The sequence below is a fragment of the Triturus cristatus genome, chromosome 8 (genome assembly GCF_964204655.1).
Source record: "Triturus cristatus chromosome 8, aTriCri1.1, whole genome shotgun sequence".
Taxonomy (NCBI): domain Eukaryota; kingdom Metazoa; phylum Chordata; class Amphibia; order Caudata; family Salamandridae; genus Triturus; species Triturus cristatus.
The window spans coordinates 1,241,990,560-1,242,013,830 of NC_140591.1; the positions used below are offsets into that span (position 1 = coordinate 1,241,990,560).

At 48.4% G+C, this 23,271-nt stretch overlaps 1 protein-coding gene across 2 annotated transcripts in view; it reads right to left on the bottom strand.

Annotated features, from left to right (window-relative positions):
* The window catches only part of MED14 (mediator complex subunit 14), a 1,045,467-nt gene that overhangs the window by 676,748 nt on the left and 345,448 nt on the right, over positions 1-23,271 (bottom strand). For both annotated transcript variants that reach the window (XM_085622933.1, XM_085622932.1), the window contains exon 14: positions 17,585-17,779. In XM_085622933.1, the coding sequence (XP_085479059.1) occupies positions 17,585-17,779 (195 nt within the window). The remainder of the gene's footprint in view (positions 1-17,584; positions 17,780-23,271) is intronic.

Consider the following 23,271-nt stretch of genomic DNA (forward strand, 5'->3'; position numbering starts at 1 on the left):
GGTAGCAGACTTACATAATGACAGAAATTGTGGTATGTAGAACCTCCAGCTGAATGCCAAGTACTGACCAAGACATCATAAAATGTCGTGATATCATCAACTGGCAAAGTGTGTTTCGGAGAGCTTGGCGGAGAAGCAGGAGTGCATGTTGAATATAAACTTGTAGACTTATGAGATAATGGAGAATACGAAGGTGATATAGGCCTAATAATTGGTGTTTTCGCCCTTGGTCTTTTCATTATTTGGAAAATAATTCAAAGTGGGACAATCGGTAATATAGAGTCCTGAGGCGGAGATATGGATGTGGTCTTTTGTACATCATGAGTGGCTTTGGTAGAATGTCCAAAGAGGTAGCTGTGTCAGAAAAGGGTCAGATTCTGGGAATTTTCACTGGTAAAGGTGATGTTGGGGGCAAAAAAGACAGCTATCCTGAAGGAGATCCCAGCAGAGGTGTGACAAAGACATGTCTTGGAGTCTGTTTTGCTAAAGAGTATATATGGACGTTGACGTAGATGACTATTTGTGCTATCCTGAATGCTTTGACTGCAGTGTCCTTACTGATGCTGATGAAAAGGTTACCAGTGACAACGTTCGACAACAATGGTCTTGGCGTCAAAGCTATTCTCTAAGGTCTTAAAGTCAATGTCTCTGTTGTCAGCAAGTTTCTCTTCGCAGTCAACTATTTCAACAGCATAGACAGAGCCGAAGCTGGTCTATAAGTTGACCAGTGGTACTGTGATGGTAGGGATCATCTAAGTGGTGTGGGTTCTGTTTGTGACACCTTTTCTCCCTGGATCTTCCTTTCCCTGATTCTTTTCTGGGAGAAAACAAAGGTAGAGTAGAGGGAGGCCCCTCCATGCCTCACTGCGGGTCTGCTTTTCCAGTTGAACGTTAAGGTTTTCTAAATGCCAACTCAAGTGAGTTCCTGCTCTGTTATTTATCACTATTGAAATTCTTCTGGCAAAATTTACAACTGTCATCACATCACTCTGGTATGGACATCACTAGAGCTCTCCTTCAAAGGGAAACATTCTGGATAAAACGCCTTGACACCCTGATAGACAAGGGAATCAATGATTGTATAGATTATTCATGTTATTTGTAATTTCTAAACCAATTGATTGTTATTCGACATGTGTTTGCGTATTGACTGCTGTGTGCTTCACAAGATAAATCTGACAAGCTCATATTCTCTTTGTCTCAAATTTCATCTCCTATTTTCACTTTCAGTTCATTTTCCTCACCTCACTTCGTATTTTAATTTATTTTGTTTTATTTAACTCATTCTCCACTTCAGGAGTAGGTGTAGTTCACGTTTTTCACTGTGGTTCTTATGAATAGATACATGGACAGACCAGTGACAACATGGCGGCCATTGAGTCACTCGTAGTAGTCATATCTTGTGGTCCTTTTTTCTCCCAGCGTTTGTTTTGGATGTATCGGAGTCCGTTTTCAGTGTTTCTGCCATGAACGGGCATTTCCGGGTATCGGTAGCAGTGTACTCAAAAGTGACGAGGACGCGGTTAAGAATTCCCCAGCCTGTCCTGACATTGATCAAGAGGGTCCAGATCTTTGAAGTGTTCAAGCCTTTTCTGGTAACAGTCCATCACTTCTTGACATTTCAGTCTATTAGGTCATGTTTTTCATTATCGCTCCCACAGAGGTTTAAGTACGAGTGTGTTTTTTTGATTGCAGGCTCACTTTTAGCGGTTCGCTTATCAGCGGTTTTGTCGTGAGAATCGAGGTATTCTTGTGGCATTTTCAAATACAATGGGTGTTTCACGGGTGGCTCGTCGAGCTAGGCACATTAGCAGTTTGAAGAGATATATGGATGCACGAAAGTGTTTCTCACTTTTATTCGTTTTAATCGGTTGCGTTTATTTTAGTGACCCTTTTATGGTGAATGGAAGGCTTTCATCTTTCTTGCTTTTTCTATGAGCTAATGTTTGATTAAACTTAGTAACGCAATGAAGACATAACACTGTCATGTTTTAGTGTAGTCATGATTTGTTAGATGCTTATAGCATACCTGTTGTATATATTGTCTATGTTCATTCATTCATTCTTTTTTAGAATTGAAGACCCTGAAGAAGAGTCAGTCCGACTCGAAATGCATTGGGCATCGGAATTTTTTTTTGGATTCAATATGAATGGATTTAATTTGAAAAACTCATGTGAAAGAATTTAATTTGAAAATATTCCTGTAGTGAAGGATTCATGGACATTCTTTGATTATTTTCGAATTGATATTCGAAGATCATTTTGTAAATACATTTGAACAAACTTACGAGTCTATTGTGGATTTAATTTATGGTGTAAACACACAAATCTACGTTGGTAAAATTGATTATGTTGTCATACCAATAGGTAACAGCAACAGTGCACAGAGGTTGGGTCCCATTGACCCTTTATATTGATAAAATTTACAACTGGACAGAATGTGAATCTGTTGCAGCCTTCAGGAAGGGCAGTTCACGCACAGTGAACTAACTGGGAAAAAGGCACTGCTGACTGTGCCACTGGAACCCATCTACACCAGACTGAAGAGCCCCAATCAAAGCGAAACTAGTCTTGGGTTGCTTGTGTTGTGGTTCAGAGAAGACTTGGCTTGGCAGTTCAAGCTGGACTGTTTCTACTGGAGCGGGGTCAAGGCGGATTTGTATATGGCTGAGTTAAATCGGAGGTAGCAGCATGGTGGGCAAAAGAACAAGGGGTTGGAATGCCAGTGGTTAGATTTATTTCAAGCAATTGCCAGTAGCTAGAAGTATTTCAAGCAATTGCCAGTGGCTAGAAGTATTTCAAGCATCCTTCCACCACCTTTTGTATATTTGGCTGATCAAAAGACACGTCATGTAGGCGAGCTCCGCTGAGCCAGTTTGCATAATCCTGAATTTATCCTGCTCCCTCAGCGATAACTATCGCCACGGTGTCAGCAGCCTTCCCGAACTTCTGGCTGATCCTGCGACGACAACTGCGGTCTTTATCCTCTGCTGTGGGGTGAAGATTGTCCAGGCATGACGCTGACGATTCCAGCGACGGGGCTGGAGGAGGGCTCCTGGTGACGTCATTCCGTTCAAAGCTTGGCCGGAGTCTACGCGAGGCTCCGGCTCCACTGAAGCATACAGGCCTTCGGCGGGAGACTTGGCTGCAGCGGGACGGTGGGTGGTGCGATCGGGGGTAATATACTGCCCCCCCATCCCTCCCCCAGCTAGCTGGTTCCGTTGGAGTGTTATCGCCTCGCTGGTGGCGAGCATTGTGCAGATTCCTTGGGACGCCGGGCGGGGGCTTGCCTCCGGATCGCCGCCCCCGTTCTCCTCTTTGCCACACTGAGGGCGCCCTGTCCCACAGCGGCCACATTGTCATTGGTGTGGGGTGGTGGACAGACCCCTGAGCCCGGACTCTGCCATAATCTACTGGACAGGGGGACGTCGCTTGGGAGACCCGGGGTTCCGCACAGACGCCGTGTGGATGGACGGCCACGTGGGTGGCGCAGTGGGGAACCTCCATCCTGCTGACTCAGCCCCGCTTCTGCCTCTGCATCCATCGGGAGTCGTGTCGGACCGCAGTGGTGCTGTGCGGGAGCTACTACGGAGGCTGCTGTGTGCTGTTGATCTGCTAGTGGTGCTGCAGCTGCGATTGGGGAGTGACGCTCCGGCTGCCGGGGGTTCTGGCCTGCAGGTCCGCTTGCTCGGCCAGACGCCCTCCTTCCAGTGGCCCCGTGGGTTGCATACACGCGGGGCCCCAGTGCGGTCCCACTGTCGCTGAGGGGTGAAGGGCGGTGGTGATTGCCTCACTGTGGCTTGTGAGCGGCCGTTTTCCACCCGTGTCCCCCCCCTGCTTGAAGGTAAATGGGCCTGGGCCCCACCTGAAGCAGATACTACTCGGATTACCCTGTAGACTGGCCTGCCATATCGGGCAGTATATACCAGGTTGGATTGAACCCTCGGTCTTCATTTCTCCTATGACCGTCTCGCAAGCACCATGACAAAAGACAAACTGCAGGGGAACACAGCGAGACAGCCCACGATTGACCGCTATACTGGACCGACCACGCAGGCGGCGGACCAGGGGGGCGCCCAGGGCGGACCGCCAGACAATGCAACACTTCTGGCGGCAATAACAGTGCAGGACAACCCTCGAGACCAAGATAGGTGAGGTGGGTTCGGAAGTCCTACTTCTCCACCAAGATCTCCGAAATGTGGCGGAGCGCGTCACAGTTGCCGAGACCAGAGTCTCCGAAGTTGAGGACTCTGTAACTACTTTAAGGAAAAAGGTGGCGTCCCTTGAAACGATATCTAGAACCTTGGCCTCACCCGTCGAGGATGCAGAAGGGAGGGCTCGACGAAGCAATCGCCGCATTGTGGGCTTTCCCGAAAGCTGCGAAGGTGGCGACACAGAACAGTTCTTAACTACATGGCTGATTAGCTGGCTGCCGCCTGACTCCATGTCCAATTGTTTCATCATCGAACGCGCCCATAGGGCCCCTATACAGAAACCTCTTTCATGTGCCCAGCCGTGTCCCATTATTGCGAAGATCCTAAATTGCCATGACAGGGACACTATCCTGAAACAGGCCCGCCTCAAGGAGCCCCTGCACTTTAACAATGCCGGCATTCTCATTTTCAACAGATTACACAAGACTGGTCCAACAACAACGACAATCTTTTGCGGCAGCCAAGGCACGCCTCCGTGGCCTACAGATACAGTACGCCCTCCTGTATCCTGCCAGATTGAGAGTGATCTATCAGGCCCGCACATTATTCTTTGATTCTCCAGAGGAGGTGTTTTCCTGGACGGATGAGACCGTGAAGTTGAGCCCCAATCTACCCTCCAGATTGGACTCGGACTACTCCTCTGGGGATCCAACGCTCACAGCTACTATACCTAAGAATAAATCGTCCAGGAGATCCCGATCCCGTCGCCGCTCACGGTCCCATGGCGGCACTAGCAGAACGGCATCCACTTCCAGATCGGGACACACAGCATCGTGAGTACTTTTGCCTTATCCTGCTGGTGGCGCTGGGGCTGCTTCTCTGAGGCCGCCCTATACCCATGGAGGAAACCCCCTCCTGTGACTTAGCTTTGTTCCATGTGACACATCCTGGCCCAGCTTTACCGCCTGGGAGCATGGATTGAACTCACTTCTACATGTCGGCCCGAGACTTGGAGTTTATATTGCTGCTGACCTTTTTCAGATTTTGTCTTACAATTGTAATGCTATCTTTGATGGGGCTTGGACTGGGCTCCACCTATGTTTGACCCTCAGTGGTCCAGGGACGGGCCCACAGTTCCGGATGGGCTCTTGAGGATCCATTGGCGTAGAGTTCGAGGTGCGCCCGTAGGGGCCCTCGTATCCTACTCACCGCAATAGATACTTCAATGGTTCAGAGGTATTGGGGTGGAGGGTTGTTCGTGAGTGGGGGGGGGGGTTGCATTTTGTATTTACATATTGTTTCGCTATTGTTATGCTTTTTATCTGTTAACTGATCACTCACCGTTTTCTGAGGCATGCTCATATTACTCTACTGCCTATGGGCTCTGTGCCCCTGCTGCCTAGGTGCCACTGCGGTACCGGGGTCCCCCGCCAGTCACTCCAGTGGACGCACCTAGCCTGTATGACACCTATACATATCGCACCCAATGCCGTGCCCCCAACCTAAGACAGGCGGACTCCATATACTCAGCTGGAATGTGGGGGGAGCACTTGATAAAATTAAACGGGGTGCCATTCTCCGACAAGCCAAGCGCGATGGCGCAGACATATTGATGTTACAGGAAACACATTTATTAGGCTCAAAGACCCCTTGTCTTCTCCACTATGGGTTTGCACAAGTCTTCCATTCCGGCTTTACTAGGGGCTCCAGAGGAGTGGGTATCCTTATTCATAAGTGCGTTCCTTACATACACTCCAAATCCTGGGTGGACACGCAGGGCAGATACATTGTCATTCATGGGTCCATTTTTGGGGAACAGGTGGTTTTGGGCTGCATGTATGCTTCACCCCCGCTTTCCTGGTCTCTGACAGAAAGTCTCCTAGCCCTTTGGCTGGAGATACCCCCTGGCGTAACGGTCGTTGGGGGTGATTGGAGTGATGTCATGAATGTGACCCAAAACAGCTGGAGACAGGGGGGCCTGCCTATGCCCTGCTCGGTCACTAAAATTAGTTATTTGGTGGCGGGAATGGGCTGGTCAGATACGTGGCGAGTGATGCATGGAACAGGGCTATACCTACTTTTCTTCTGTCCACGAATCCTTCTCGCGCATGGATTATTTATTCGTCCCTATAGGAGCTATGGGCAGAGTATCTGAGGTAGATTTCATTCCGAGAGGCCTTTCGGACCATTCCCCTGTCGCCCTAACGCTACATCTTGGCCCTACGCGGCCGCCCTTTTGATGGCGCCTTTCTACCTAGAACCTTCAAGATGAACAGTACAAAGATCATCTAGACCGAGCCTTAGACCAATACCTGGAGGTAAACGTGGGGTCTGTGGAGGAAGCTGCGCCTCTCTGGGAAGCCCTGAAGTCCACGATATGTGGTGTGGACATCTCCTATTGCTCTGCCACGCGCCGGGCCCGGAAAGAAGAATTGTTGAGGTCCGAGGCCCGCTTGGTTACCCTGGAACAGGACAGTAGGGGGGGGAACAGGGCTCACCGGCGCGCCGTCAGCTGACTCTCGCGAGACTGATGCATGCTGATTTCTTAATGGAGGATGCGCGTCTGGTGTTGCTGGCGACCCGTAGTAGAATATATCAATGGGGGACAAATCCAGCAAATTGCTTCATCGGCTGTGCCAGGGAGCTATACACCCCCTGACTCTCCCTGCAGTGGTGGGCCCTGATGGTGGCCCTCTACGTGACCCCCAGGCCATCGCCGAAAGCTTTGCATGCTATTATGCAACACGCTACGCCCCGCACGAAGTACTCGCGGTAGAGCAGATCCACCACTTCATAGCTGCTCTTCCGCCTCAGCGCTTCCCTACCACAGCCCGAGATCGCCTGGATTGCCCTCTCACGGTGGAGGAACTGGGGGTGGCCCTACACGGACTCAACTCCTGTAAAGCACCGGTGCCCTAATGGATACACATGCAAATTTTATAAACTATATTTTACGAAACTGGGCCCCCACTTCCTGAACACAGTCGAAGAGGCGAGAGAACTTGGCCGCATTCTGTGGGAATGGCGCCATGCAGAGATAGTGGTCTTTGCAAAACCAGGGCAACCCCCCGATCAGCACACGTCATATCGCCCTATTTCGCTACTCAACATAAAAGCCAAAATACTGGTCAAAGCCTTGGCCAATAGACTCTCCCCCTATATAACCCAGGTGGTCCACCCAGACCAGGCAGGCTTTATGCCCCACCATGCAACGCGGCACAACATTCGTCGTGCACATATTGCCGTAGATGCCTTTCAGAGGCTTGATGTGTGGTGCGCTCCTCCTTGCGGACATGGACCGTGCCTTTGATTCTCTCAGCTGGCCATATCTATTTGCACTCCTTGACCGACTAAACCTCGGCCCACGGTTCCTATCATACCTGAAGCTACTGTATACTGAGATTACAGCATCCGTTCGCATCGCTGGGTCGGTCTCGACCACATTCCAGGTGGGCAGGGAAACTCGACAGGGGTGCCCGCTGTCGCCGTTCCTTTTTGCCTTGGCCATGGAACCCTTGGTGGCATGGGTGAGAATGGACGCCATGGTTATGGGATTTGAGTGGGCACATGGACACTTGGACCGTATAGCCCTTTATGCCGACGACATTCTTTTCTTTCTCACAGATGTTAACAGGACTGGCCCCCGATTACTCCGCATCATGGAGATCTTTGGGGAGACCTCGGGCCTCTCTATGAATCACTCCAAATCGGTCCCTGGGCTTCTGCAATACAGGTGACTACAGTCGGCTTGAAGTACTTGGGGGTGTTCCTAGCAGACTCGGCAAACATCTCATGGGACCATAATCTCCCGGTATGGACACGTGTTCGAGATGAACTTAAAACCTGGTCCCATGTGCCCTTGTCGCTTCCGGGTAGATCCGCCATTTTTAAAATGGTGTCCTTAGCGCGGTTTTTGTACCAACTGCAGAATTATCCATTCCGTATCCCACCTGCGTGGTTCCGCCGGGTTAACTGGGCCCTGAGTCAATTCCTATGGGCCGGGAAAACTCCTTGAGTGGCGCTACGTACTTGTTTTCAGTCGACATACAGCGGCGGCCTGGCCACATCGGATATGGATTAGTTACTTACCTGTAATCCTAGTTCTCTTCCAGGGGTATCCTCATCAAAGTCATAAGCATTAGAATATTCCCGCCCATGTGCGGGATCCCGGAAACAGTATATTATATGTGCCCCACATATATATATCCATACATATATACCTATATGTATACACAAGCAATTGCAGCCCCTAAACCCTAGAGCTGAACCATGCTGTAAGTAATTTCCACTACACAAAAGAAAATAGCATTATAAACATGAGAAACAACATTATAACTTGTTTGGAAACTGTTTTAATGCTTAGAAAACAGCAGAAATTCTTAGAAAACACTGAAAGCATAGGAAGCTCCCAGGCTGCATTGCAAATACCCAGTCTAAAAAGACTGAAAAGCTAACTCATAGCTGCATAGCAAAAAACTGACACCGTGCCTTTAAGGCACACCTGACCCCCACCTTCCCATCATGCCTCAGGGGTGGCAGTTAGGTCAGTTGTTCTTTGCGGAGACTGAAAAGTCATGGCACAAAGAAAAATAATAACCTCTGAAAACTAACACACCTTTGCCCGGGGAGGCGGGAGGGTTGCTTATGACTTTGATGAGGATACCCCTGGAAGAGAACTAGGATTACAGGTAAGTAACTAATCCTTCTCTTCCAGGGGATCCTCATCAATAGTCAAAAGCATTAGAATAGAATAGCGAGCCTCACCTCATCCCCCTGCGGGCAAAGGAAAGAAAAACAGAGAAGGAACAGTATGCTCAGATAGCTCAGCTACCCAAACAGGTTCCTCAAGGAGGCTTGGCCTACTTGGGCATCCGCCCTGGAATCGGATTCGAGGCAGTAGTGCCTGGTAAAGGTGTGGACCGATTTCCAAGTGGCCGCCTTGCAGATCTCTGCCATTGGAACGTCATGCAAGAAAGCTACTGTGGCCGCTTTCCCCCTAGTAGAATGAGCCTTAGGGGCCAAAGGTAAGGGCCTTTTCGCCAGCTGGTAGGCTAGGGTAATGCAGGAAACAATCCATCTGGAAATGGATCGTTTAGCCGCTGGGAAGCCTGTTCTCATGGCGCCATAGTTGACAAACAGCTGATCCGTCTTCCTAATGCTTCTGGTACTGGCCAGATAGAATTTAAGTACCCTCTTGAGGTCTAAGGAGTGGAGCGACCGCTCAGCCGGGGTCGCTGTATTCGGGAAGAAGGATGGCAGAGAAATGGACTGATTAATATGAAAATCAGACACTACCTTAGGGAGAAAGGATGGATGTGCCCTTAAGACCACTTTGTGCTGGTGAAAAACTGTGTACGGTTCTTTAGTACACAGAGCCTGGATTTCGCTTACTCTGCGTGCCGATGTAATGGCTACCAGAAAAGCGACCTTCCATGACATATGCTGTAAAGAAGATTTGTGGATCGGCTCAAAAGGTGGGCCCATCAACTTGGATAACACTAAGTTCAACTCCCACGGAGGCGAAGGGTTTCGAACAGGGGGGTAAACTTTTTTCAACCCCTGCAAGAAGTCCTTGACCACCTGCATCTGGAAAAAAGAAGGTTGACTTGGAGACCTCATGTAAGCTGTAATGGCAGACAAATGGACCCTGATGGATGCATACTTCAAGCCTGATCTAGCTAAGTGAAGGAGGTACGGAAGGATGACGTCCTCCTGCCCCTTTGTAGGATCATGGTGATTCTCCCTACACCAAATGAAGAACCTCTTCCACTTAAACGCATAAGACGCTCTTGTGGAGGGTCGCTTCGCTTCCTTGAGAATATGCATGCAGTCAGGAGGTAGACCTAAATGTCCGTATTGCAGGACCTCAGGAGCCATGCTGTTAAGTTCAGTGAGGGAAGGTTGGGATGCAGAATCCTCCCGCCCATCTTGGACAGCAAGTCCAGCCTGCAAGGCAGCCGCCTGTGAGGTCGAACTGAGAGATGAAGAAGGTCCGGGTACCACCACTGGCGCGGCCAGTCCGGAGCTATGAGGATCATCTTCATGTCGGATCTGAGCAGCTTCGATACCACCTTCGGAATCAGAGGCAGGGGCGGAAAGGCGTAGGCAAATGTCCCTGACCAGTCCATCAAAAGAGCATTCCCCCTGGTCCCTGGACGGTGGAATCTGGACGCGAAGGCGTGGCATTTTGAATTTTCGTCGTCTGCAAACAGATCGATGTCTGGACGACCCCACCAACGGAACAGGTCCGCCACCACGTCGTCGTGCAGCACCCAGTCGGGCTGATCTTCGAAGTGCCTGCTGAGTGCGTCTGCCTTGATATTCAACTCCCCTGGAAGGTGTACTGCCACCACCGAGAGGTTCCGGGCGAGCAGCCAGTGCCAGATCGCCTGCGCCTCCAGGGAGAGGGGGCGTGACCGAGTCCCGCCCTGTTTGTTCAGGTAAAACATGGTCGTGGTGTTGTCGGTCTGCACCAGGACTGAGTCGGTCTCGATTGCTGGGAGGAACGCCTTTAGAGCAAGGTGGACTGCTCGAAGCTCTAGCATATTTATGTGGTAGCCCTGTTCTTTTGCAGACCACTGACCTTGTATTTGGAGGCACCCCATGTGGGCCCCCCATCCTTGTAGCGATGCGTCTGTCACCACCGATTGCACCGGAAGTGGCTGGTGAAACGGGACTCCCACCAACAGATTGTCCTGACGAGTCCACCATGCTAGGGAAGATTTCGCTACCTGGGAGAGAGAGATTCGATCTCCCCAACGGCCTGTGGACTGATCCCATTGGTCCTCCAGAGCCTGCTGCAAAGGTCTCATTCGCAGTCTGGCGTGGGGAATTAGAAAAATGCAGGACGCCATGGAACCCAGCAGAGATGCTACCTGCCGAGCTGACGGCCTCCGCATCTGCTGCATAAGCCTGCATTTCCTCTTCATTGAAGATAGTCTCTCCTCCGAAGGATACGCTCTTCCCACGCTTGTGTCCAGAACGGAGCCAAGGTAGTGGATGGACTGAGTGGGCTGCTGCACGGACTTTGCCATGTTGACGTGAAGGCCGAGAGCGTGCAACTGTCTCAGACAGATTTGGAAGTCTTTCTTCACCTGCTGCTGGGATGGAGCCTTCAGCAACCAGTCGTCTAGGTACGGGTAGACGAAGAGACCCTGCTTGTGTAGGCAGGCCGCCACCACTGCCATACATTTGGTGAAGACTCGCGGAGCCGACTTGAGTCCGAATGGGAGGACTTTGTACTGGTAGTGCTTGCTTCCAACCACAAACCGCAGGTACCTGCGGTGATGTTTCGCTATTGCAATGTGAAAGTACGCATCTTGGAGGTCCACCGAACACATCCAATCTCCGACTTGTAGATGTGGACATATTTGGTGAAGCGCCAACATACGGAACTTCTCCTTGACGATGACTTTGTTTAGGAGACGAAGGTCCAGAATCGGCCGAAACTTGTGCTCTTGATCTTTCTTGGGCACCAGGAAGTACCGGGAGTACACTCCTTTTCCGACCTGCGAAGGAGGAACCCTTTCTATGGCTTGTTTTTGCAGAAGGGCCCTCACCTCCTGCTCGAGCAGCTTCAGGTGGTGAGGACGGGACCTCTTTGGCGGGATGTCTCTGGGACGCGCTCGAAAACGTAGCGCATATCCATGACGCAGTATATTCAGCACCCAGCGATCTTTTGTGATGCTGTCCCACTCTGCTAGATGTTGTGACGCACTTCCTCCCACTGGAGTGGGCAACGGCCGCAGAGGACGCCACAGCTCATGACTTTCCTCCTCTTGTGGTAGTGGAGGACTGTTGCTGGTGTCCACCTCTGCCCCTGCCAGACTTTCCGCCTCGAAACTGGGTTTTCCCTTGGGGCTTGCTCTGAGACCACTGAGGGGTTTGAACCCTCTGTTGAGGCCCCTTGCGTTGGGTGGGTCGAAAACGGCGCTTGAATTCCTTTTTCTTCTCCAAGCCCACGGCTTTGAGGGTGTCCAGCTCAGTTTTCATGCGCCCCATCTCCTCATCCGTGTGAGTGCCGAAGAGGGAGTTGCCAGAGAACGGGAGGTTTAAAATCCGTTGCTGTGCGTCTGGCTTGAGCCCTGTCAGTCGCAACCAGGACGACCTCCTGGCGCAGACGCCGTGTGTGTAAGAGTGGGCTGAGATTAGCGCACCATCCGCCGCTGTGCTAATCGACTGATTAGCCACCAGAGCCCCTTCAGTAACAATCTCCTCAAAGTCCTTTTGGTCCTCCTTGGGGAGCTTGGACTTGAAACGCTCCATCGAGTCCCAGAGAGCCCTGTCGTACCTGCCCAGAAGCGCCGCCGCGCTGGAGATTTTGAGGGCCGCCGCCGCAGAAGAGCAGGCCCTGCGTCCCCATGAGTCCTGGGTTCTGCTCTCCTTATCTGGAGGGACGGAAGAGGAGGCCGACGCCGTCTGACCCTTTCGTGCAGCTGCCACTATGACAGAGTCCGCAGGCGGGTCTGTCTTCACAAAGACGGGGTCAGAGGTAGCTGGCTTGTATTTTTTCAGGATACGAGCCGGAACGGCTTTGACGGTCGCCGGGGTGAGAAAGGTGTCCATGACTGGTTCCATGATTCCTGGGACCAAAGGCAGCAGCGGACGAGAGGCAGACTTTTGGTGAAGTGTTTCAAAAATCACCGACGTGGTGACTTGGGGGACTGACATCTCAATCCCCAGCTTCTGTGCTCCCCGCTGCAACACCTCCTGGTAGGTGTTGATGTCGTCTATGGGCGAGACCCTGGACACTGGGCTGCCCGAGAGCGTGGGTGAATAGTCCTTGATGGATGACCTGGAGGACGAGGAAGAGGACGATGATGGAGTCCTTCTCCTCTTCCAGCGATGATCACGAGCCCGTGACCCAGGTGAACGCTCCTTCCGTCTGGGGGAGCGCGATCTGCGTCGCCTGTCGTCCGGCGATCTCTGACGCGCTGGCCTGGGGGGACTAGCTCTGTCCACAGCCGCCACCAGCCATTGCAGCGGAGAATCATGCACTGGCCTGATGTATTCCCGCATCCTCCTTGTAGGCCCTGAGTCCTGCCAATGATGTGCTGGCAGCAGCCATCTGGGCGACAGATTAATTGTCGGAGTCTGAGGAGAAGACCTACGGGGTTGAACTGCAGGTTCTCGTGGATTTGCCGGTCGTGGAGAGGCCCCTGAGTGGGAGGAGGAATGGCGAGACGCCGACTCTGTCACCAGGACCACCGACCTGTCCGAGGCCTGTCTCGACGTCGAGCGCGGTCTTGACGTCGATCCGTGGTGTCGTCTCCTTTCTCGCCGGGACTCTCTCGACGTCGAACGACGCCTCGATGTGGACCGGCGGCCATGTTCAGTGGGCGAAGCATGCCGCCTCGACGTCGAACGGCGATGTGAAGCCGACGACGGAGGCCCTCTCTCCCTCGACGCCGAACGCCGCGGGGACGCCGGCGGAGATGCTGCCACTCTCGATGTCGACACGGATGCCAACCTCGACGCCGAACGCCGCTTGGAGGACGACGGCGGAGGATCCTGTTGTCTTGACGTCGAACGCCGATGGAGCCTCGACGACGGAGGGGATGGTGCCCTCGACGACGGAGGGGTGACACTCCTCGACGCCGGTCGTCGCCTGGTTGACGACGGCGGAGGGTCCATGCTCCTCGACGCCGATCGACGTCGAGATGTCGACGGCGGAGGGTCCCTGCTCCTCGACGCCGAACGCCGCTGGGTTGGCGACGGCGGAGGCTCTCTGCTCCTCGACGCCGATCGTCGCCTGGTTGACAACGGCGGAGGTTCCCTGCTCCTCGACGCCGATCGTCGCCGGGTTGACGACGGCGGAGGGGTGGTGTCTCTCGACGCCGAACGTCGCCGGGTTGACGACGGCGGAGAGGCTCTGGATCTAGACGCCGATCGTCGCCGAGTTGACGATGGCGGTCTGGACTTCGACGTCGACGACGTACCTGCTCTCGACGGCGAGCCCGCTGTCGAAAGCCTCTTTTTTGAAACACGACCTACCGGAACATCTTTTATCAGCGCCGAGCCTGACGCTGAGGCGGAAGGACGAGAGGACTTGCTTCTAGATGAATCTCTATGCCTCTTGGAGCCCTTCCTCACCGGAGATCGGCCTCTGGATGGTTGTGCCAGGCCATAAACGCGAATTCGCTCTCTGTCCTTCAAAGTTCTTTTGGACAGGCTCTGGCAGTGAGTACATGTCTTGGAATCATGATCCTCCGGTAGACACAGGATACAGACCCTATGAGAGTCAGTCCTGGCCTTCTTCTGGCCACAGGCAGGGCAAGGATCGAAAAGAGAAGGCATTTTAAGATGGAAAAAATGCCCAAAAATGCCTAAAAAAGGCAGCCTCTTACTGACTTAGATGTAAAACGTCGAAGTAAGGGAAAAAACAGTTGAAAAACAGACAAAATTTTCTGACAAACTCAGAAAAAAGTGGAGCTCTGTTGCCAGGATCCTTCCAGAAGGAGCCGGAAAGAACAACTGACCTAACTGCCACCCCTGAGGCATGATGGGAAGGTGGGGGTCAGGTGTGCCTTAAAGGCACGGTGTCAGTTTTTTGCTATGCAGCTATGAGTTAGCTTTTCAGTCTTTTTAGACTGGGTATTTGCAATGCAGCCTGGGAGCTTCCTATGCTTTCAGTGTTTTCTAAGAATTTCTGCTGTTTTCTAAGCATTAAAACAGTTTCCAAACAAGTTATAATGTTGTTTCTCATGTTTATAATGCTATTTTCTTATGTGTAGTGGAAATTACTTACAGCATGGTTCAGCTCTAGGGTTTAGGGGCTGCAATTGCTTGTGTATACATATAGGTATATATGTATGGATATATATATGTGGGGCACATATAATATACTGTTTCCGGGATCCCGCACATGGGCGGGAATATTCTAATGCTTATGACTTTGATGAGGATCCCCTGGAAGAGAACTTGCCTTACTATATGGCCTCACTTTTGCTTATCCTAAATGAGTGGTGGTACGGGGACCGTTCTGACCCGGCCTACCTGCTGGAGCGCAGACTCATGGGAAACCACTCCATACATATTATTCTCTATTCCGCCCGATGCACCGAGTCCTTCCGTCAGCTACCGGTATGGTGTTCCAAGTGTGGAAGCAGGCATTGCGGAAGATAGGATGGGGGGGCAGACTGACAAAAGAGACTCAGTTGTGGGCAAACGGAGGTTTACCTCAGCTGGCTGGCCTAGCGGGCTTCCATCATTGGGATGCTATAGCAATCTCGACCCTCGGAGACGTTATGCGAGCTGCGACTCTTACGTCTTTCCGTCAACTACAACAGGAGTTCTCAATGCCCAAAACTCAATTTTATAAATTCCTACAGTTTCAACACGCCTTTCTTCCCAACATCGCTAACCTAGAATCCCTCCCTGAATTTAGCCCCATCGAAGCTAAACTCTTCATGGGAGACCTGCATGATCATAACATTTCCAAAATCTATCAATCTTTGGTGACAAACAGCCCCTCCACATTAGATAAACTTCGGGGAACCTGGGAGGAGGACCTCGGACCTCTGGAGATTGGACGGAAGCACTTTATTCCCCTAGGGAGGCGGCAATAGCTATGCGCCTCCGCCTGATCCAGTTTAACTACTTGCATCGAATATATTACACTCGGGTGCGAATATGGATGGCTGGCCTAATAGCCTCACCACTCTGTCTCCGCTGCTCTTGGGAGGACGGTGCCCTGTTCCACACGGTATGGCAGTGCGATGTGATTGTACGATTCTGGAGGGGAGTGTTGGCCTGCTTATCTGAAGTCTTGGGATGGGATCTTCCTTTCTCACCTAAATTAGTACTATTGCATATCTTGGATGGCATGGGGGCAACAAATACAAACGACACTTATTGCTCCTGGGTCTTACCTTGGCTAAAAGAAACAGAGCGCAACTGGAAGGCGACCACTTCACCACTAATAACGGCCTGGAAGAATGGGTTAGATGTTAATATGGGGTTGGAACTCCCTGTGTTTCGAGCCCGAGGATGCCCTCAAAAACATGCGAAGATCTGGAAGCGATGGGCGGAGTATATGGGTCTCTCCTTAGAACCTAATGTGGCCACGACTGAGATGTATGGCAGTTAGGATGATACCATACGATACAGGCTTTATTTGTGCGGACCTGCCTGTTCTCGCCACAGGATTAAATGATTACCGATGGGAGGTGGAATATCGACAGTGCACAGAGGAGGGGCGGGGGTGGGGGTTGTAAATTTAATAGTTTATTTTTTCTTCCTTTCTCAAGGTTATTCATGTAATACAGTGTATAAATGTCAGCATATTGATTATGTTATACATGTCGCAGTGCGCCTCTGGGTTGCAGAGCACTGCAAGATCTTTGTTGTCTGACGCAATAAAATTTGTTTAAAAAAAAGACACTTCATAGAAAATTTAATGTAAAAATAATGAGATACATTTCTATCAAAGTGTTCTAGGACGTACGATCCGGAAAATAAAATACTGAGGTTTTGAGGCAAACTACCAGTAAAAGACTCAACTTCCCTAGTGTCTGATCTTTACGTGTGCATAAATTTATCAAACTACAATATTAAAATATAGGTTTCTTACTCTAACTTTTCCTGTATTTCTTCTAGGCAGCAACCAACAAGGAAGTAGTAGACAATCACAACTCGTTTAATAAGAGATTTACAAGGAAGAGGTTGAGGCACAAGGATACCACACACAACACATGCATGGGTTGCTTATTATTCAAAACACCATGGTGCTCGAGTCTAGAGGACCAGTCGTCTTAGTCTTCAAAACCAGGAGATAAAGCTCCATCTAATTTAAAGACTCAGCACCCACGTCTCAACAACTGTTTGGTTAGTAACATATTGGTTATTAACAGCAGTAATAGGTTAGCAAAATCTTTTTCTTGATAAAAGGAGATTCCTTATTAATTAATTCTTTTAAAAAATATACTTTTTTCTTATATTTTGGCTGTAGCCAACGCGTTTCATCTGATAGGACTTCTTAAGGGCTCATTCGAATTTAACTGAAAATTCTCCATCTAAAAGTCAACAGCAATCTGTATATACACAAGAAGCTCATGCAAATCGATTCACGAGTGGAAGAAACTGGATGCCAAAAATTACTGACATCAACTTCTAAGTTCCCAAATCAATATATAGAGAGAAGTTTAATGATTCAAACATGGATGAAGTCTTGATGATAACAAGCAATGTGGTCAAAAGTCAGAACCCTTGAGTCACGGAGTATGGTAACACCCATGCAAGTTAGAGTAACCATAATGTTTTGCTGTCCAATTACTGCTGTTATTAACCAATATGTTATGAAGCAAAAATTTGTTGGGGTGTGGGTGACGAGTCACAATACTTCTTTTAATGTGTTTGATCACATAGATAATAGTCCACAATTAAGGTGTAAATAGAATGAGCTTAACTATTTGTTAATTCAATATAAATACCTTCCGCTTGGTTCCAGCTTTGGGTGGGATCCCATTGTTAGGATCTTGAGCCAGCTCTTCAACATTTGGCTTGAACTTCTGAAGTAAAAGTGCAGTAAGAGGACCATCTTCTCCCTCTGGATGGTTCACGGACAGAAAGTGGTAACTGTAGTCCAATTCTGTTGGGCAGTTAGGAACTTCAAACATCTCAACAACCTATGAAAAAAGGAATGTAAATTATCAAGCTGAAAACAAGCCCTGAAAGTCATGTCGACCAGTCAAGAAGGACAAGACAAACTCAAGTCTACATGCACGATGTTAAACTAAATGCAGTCCAAAACCATTAATATCAGAATAAGTTCTGTGATTTGTCAAACATCTGACGCACATCAAAAGTCACACTAATCAGTACCCTAAGGGGGTCACAAACATCAACATTAACCTTTATTTTCTAAACCAGGTTTTCATCGGTAGGTTGTTTTATAAGGGTGAGTTTAACTGTAGTTACATGTAACTGGCTATCTAGCAACATGTAAAATTGGTTCACTTATTTCAAAAACATGTCAAATATACACCTGAACTGAAACAAGGAAAGCAGACCCATGTAAATTGGAGCACAATATGAAATTCAAATGAAATTGAATGCTACGCTCTATTCAGGAAAAATGGAAGCACAGTCAAGAAACCAACATCGGCAAACTACTCAATTCTGCAAATTTACTAGACATACACCAAGGTCTGAGCAGATATGCAATGACTGCAAGAATTACAGGTGCTCAGTGAAGCTGTTGCTACAATACTTTCCAGAAAAGAAAAACGCTGACCTATATATAGGAGGCTGTCATCCGTTTCTAACTCTATTCTAAATCTAACTGAGGTGAATGGAGAGGTGAAAACGCAAGAGGTTAACGACAACAGACAAACAACAAATGTAACAAGTTGTAAACCTCAAAACCTTTTTAAGAGAGGCACCATCCTATAAAGGGAGGAGGGATGGTGGTTAAAAATATCTGGGAATACATACTATCCAAATGAAAATTGCTACCTAAGGCAACAATGAGTGCCAAAGCAACACTTGCATGATGGCAGGACTGAGTAGTCCCAATTAAACAAGGAAACCATGCAATACAGCCCAAGTTAAGAATCTATCAATCTACATCTGAGCCTTTAAGAAGATATACTTGGTAAAATCATGTAATGAAAACCAAACTGCTTACCAGCAAATATCAAACTATGCCCCTGCTCAATATAGTAAAAGGCATCACTGCCCTCGCAGGAGTGCAGTCTATTGCCAACCGGAGGTAATTTCGTAGCCAAGGAGTAACAGATCTTAAAGTACAGAGTTAGGGGACAAAAATAGTATGCTTAGTGATAGATTTAAACTAACAAATAGCCGGTCATCCACCCTCTCTGATCACAGTTAAACATAGAGCTAGTGAGGAGGGGCAAAGAACGAAACATAGAAGAGAGATAGACTGGTCCATGTGGAAGGTTCACCTTTGTAGAAAGGGGCAATTATGCAGGACCAGGTTGTTTGGATAGAAAAGGGTAAATAGCTATTAGACCGGCAGGGTATGCAGTTCTCAGACTCGATGGGCTAAAGTAATTGTCACCAGAAAGACAGATTTTAGAGTAGAAACTAAATAAAATAGATGTATATCACTTCGGACTGTGATGCCATTGGAAAAATCAGAACAAGCTTTGGTCCCACCGAGGAACAACAAAAGGCACGAGTAGAGAAATTAACAGCAAGCCTGTCAGTAGATGACCCACCATGGGCAATCTTAGCAAGAAAGGTGAATTCAAGATGCACTAGAAGGTACACAGCATAGCAAAATAACCGTTCACAGTAGAAACCACCAAACCATGTTTAGCGAAAGAAAGTGCAGAGTGCACACCATCTGACAGATGAGCCTCGAAGTGGGCTAAGTTCAAGTCTGCAGCTTGCTCAAAGAAGCACACCTTTTCCAGTGCACAGCAAAAACGCATTTGGTAGCACCTGTGCCGGGTTCGATAAATGGGATCTTATTGCCATCTCTAAGGTTGGGGATATATGGGTTAAAGGTAAGAAGGCGACCTTCGCGGAGCTTCAACTTAAGTACCAGCTGGCTCCCTCTGAGCACTTCCGCTATATACAAATAAGTCATGCTATCGATCGCGCCCTACCCGCGGGTACTTCCCTTCCGGATTATTCGCCTTTGGAAGACAGATTGCTCCTAGATCTAATGGACCGCAGGGCTATCTCCTTAACGTATAGAAAATTGATTAATAACCGCATTGACTCAATGCAGAAAGTACGGGCCAGGTGGGAAACGGATGTGGGGGACTTACCTGACGAAGACTGGAGAGACACGCTGGCCTCCCCTCGGGAGGTGGCGATACCAATGCGGCTCCGGCTGGTTCAGCTCAAGGTTCTGCACCGGGTGTATTTCGATGCAACCTTGCTGTGTAAATTGGGTAGGTGTTCTAATGAGCTCTGCCTGCGCAGTTGCCATCAAGTAGGCACATTCACGCATATATTGTGGGCCTGCCCCCGCATACACCACTATTGGATTGAAGTCACTCGTCAGTTGGCGCGGGCCATCGGTAAGGTGGTCACTCCTTCCCCTCAGTTATGCCTCCTAAATGTGTGGGATGATATGGACCTCACCCAAGCAGAGCAGGACTTGGCGGCTTTGGGTTGGGTCATAGCTAAAAGGAATATTGCCCAGAAGTGGGGGGTGGCCGCTGTGCCATCGCTGCGCACATGGGCCAATGATATGGACCTATCGATGGTGGAGGAGAAAACAGTCTATAAGGGTCGAGGTTGCCCTAAAAAGTGGGATCTCAAATGGGGACGATGGAACAAATATCGGGGGGACATTTGCATGTCTGCCACAATAGAGCTCCGACGAGAGAGAGAGGCCATACTAGACAATTTGGGAGCGGTTGCCTCGACCTGAACACCTGGAGAAAACTAGTCCAGATAATATGGGATGGTGCCCCTTGGCTCTAAACTGTGTTGCGAATCACCTCTTTAGTGTGTCACTATTGGTTGTGTCTTTGAATTAAATGTCCTTGCCGCACAGCTTATTGTCTCGAATGCCCAACGTGTATTCCATCTATGCGGGTGCTATGCGTGTGTCATGATTATTGTAATGCTGCAATTTTGTTATTAATAAAAAGTTATTTAAAAAAAAAAACCGCATTTGGTGACCGATTTTCTGCCACCCAAAACAAAATCAGTAAAAACCTTGGATGGTAGGCTGAAAGAATGTACTTGTAACTTCTCAATCTCTATGTATTCAATCAAAGTGTTTGAGGACTGGGATGGAGGACGCGACCATTCTGATGCAAAAGCATATCTACTCTGTTTGGAATACGGAGTTTCAAACTTTGGGATAATGAGAAGCACCCACACGCCATTCTCTTGGAACCTGCTCACAAAACACTCAAGATTAGCAGAATTGGGATCAGGGGGTTGAAGGCATAAAGTAAGCCCTGTGACCGGCTCAATCAGAAGGGACCTCAGAGAACCATATTGTGGGAAGTGCTATAAGGAGAATAGAGGGTATTTCCTTTCTATAGCTGTGACAAAGTGGTTACTCCAGGGAAGCACCAGTTATGAGAAGAACATACCTGTCATCTCAGAGCGATGTTTTAGTGACAGGTGACTAAGGCATTGCAGAGGACAGAAGTCAACTGTGAGATTAGAGGGTCACATCCACCAAACGAGGTCTGCCAAGACTGAGTGGAAGATCTCCATGTGAGCAGATACGGTATCCTGATGTTCGCAACAGTGTCGGCAAAGGCACCCTCTGTAGAGACCTTATCTGCTACTCGCCATGAGGCACCAGCTAGAAGGCGAAGACAAAGTGAACACAGTGCTTTTTCCTTCCTTCTACGAGGGGCTGCTTAACAACAAGGGATGGTGTATGAGAGACAAGGGACACCCTACTCACAAGTAACCAGGGTACATACTAAATAAACAGAGACATTGGCTCCTGTGGACAAATGTAATTACTAGACACTAACAATCAGAAGCTCAATGGCGATAAAAAGGGGTAGGCATACACTATGAACTGCAGGATGTTTGAGTTCAAATGTTTATATATAGAATTTCAATATATAATCACAATCAGGTGCATAGTGTCCCTTTGAACATGAAACCTACATTTTTCGTGAAAATTTGTGACATAAAAAATGGTTTCTATATTTGCAGAGTTGACCAAAACACAAATAACAAATGGACACAGCCTTCTGATACAGTAACAGAAGCTGATATATGGTTCACTTTCAAATTGTCGAGGACGTTTCGACCGTGCCAACAATGAAGGGTCTCTTCAGGACCCAACAACGCAGCGACATCTGAATAAAGATTCTGCTGTCAGAGTGAAATGAGTGTAACCCACAGGCGTGAAAAATGAAAAAGGAGGGTACTCACAGGGAACTGAGCCGGGAACCCAGTGAGAGGAAGGAAATGACAGTTGTGCGTGACCCATAATTGAATTGCTACATCAAATAGGAGCATGTCATGGTGAAACCATAAGGACACAGTGTTTCACCGCGAGGCTTACGATGTGACTCATCAGGGTAACATGAAGCCGCGAGTGTCGGCTTAGTTACTCAATGTTCGTTCCAGTCACGACAATTCATGTGGATAAGTTAAACTCTGATTCAAGGATAACTTGAGGATAACAGGAGCAGTCCGCATGTGTCGGCTTCGGTAAAGATAAGGAAACTGCGCTTGTCTGTCTCCACTTGTTGACTAACTTCATTGTTGGCAGCATTGAAACGTCGTAGACAATTTCATAGTGAACCATATATCAGCCTCTGTTACTTCATCAGAAGACTATGTCAATTTGTTATTTGTGTTTTGGTCAACTTTGTAAATATAGAAACCATTTTTGTATGTCACAAAATTTCACGAGTATGTAGGTTTCATGATCACTGGGGACACTATGCACCTGATTGTGATTATATATTGAAATTGTATATATAAACATTTGAACTCACAAACATCCTGCAGTTTATAGTGTAATATCTATCTTCGACATCCACCTATCCCTTTTTATCGCCATCGAGCTTATGATTGCTATGGTCTAGTAATTACATTTGTCCACAAGAGCCAATATCTCTGTTTATATAACAATAAGGAATGGCATTCTGGCAAGTAAAACCCTGCAGAAAGCTAAGTAAAAGGATTGATGTACACTCTAGATGTAAAAGATGCCAAATGAAAACAAACAAAATTGATTCTAAGAGAACTTTCTAACAGCCAGTGTGTATTCCTAGGTTCCTAAACACACGAGCCAGAAAAAATAACTGACTCTGTGAGGTAAATGCCAGTACAATTTATCAGTGACAGTGGAAGCTCCTAGAGCCTTAGAGGAACTAGTCGAATTTAAGAACACTTGCAATGAAAGAATATCAGGTTGTAAATGTCTTCATTTCCTAGGTTTATAAGCTGCAGTTTGTATTAGGGGTGTTGCAATGTAGTTTTGAGAGAGTGATTATGGTGATGCAAATAGTCTAAAATGTGGCAAATCTTGCCTCTGATAGGTTTAGAGAACATGCTCAGCAATATATGGATATGTTGGATTTTTCACCCTTGTTAATGACCTAGAGACATTTATGAATAAATGATTAAGGACTCACTGCATGCACATTTATAACGATTAATAAAAATCCTATGATGCAGTAGACAGTGCTAGAATAGGTAAACATGA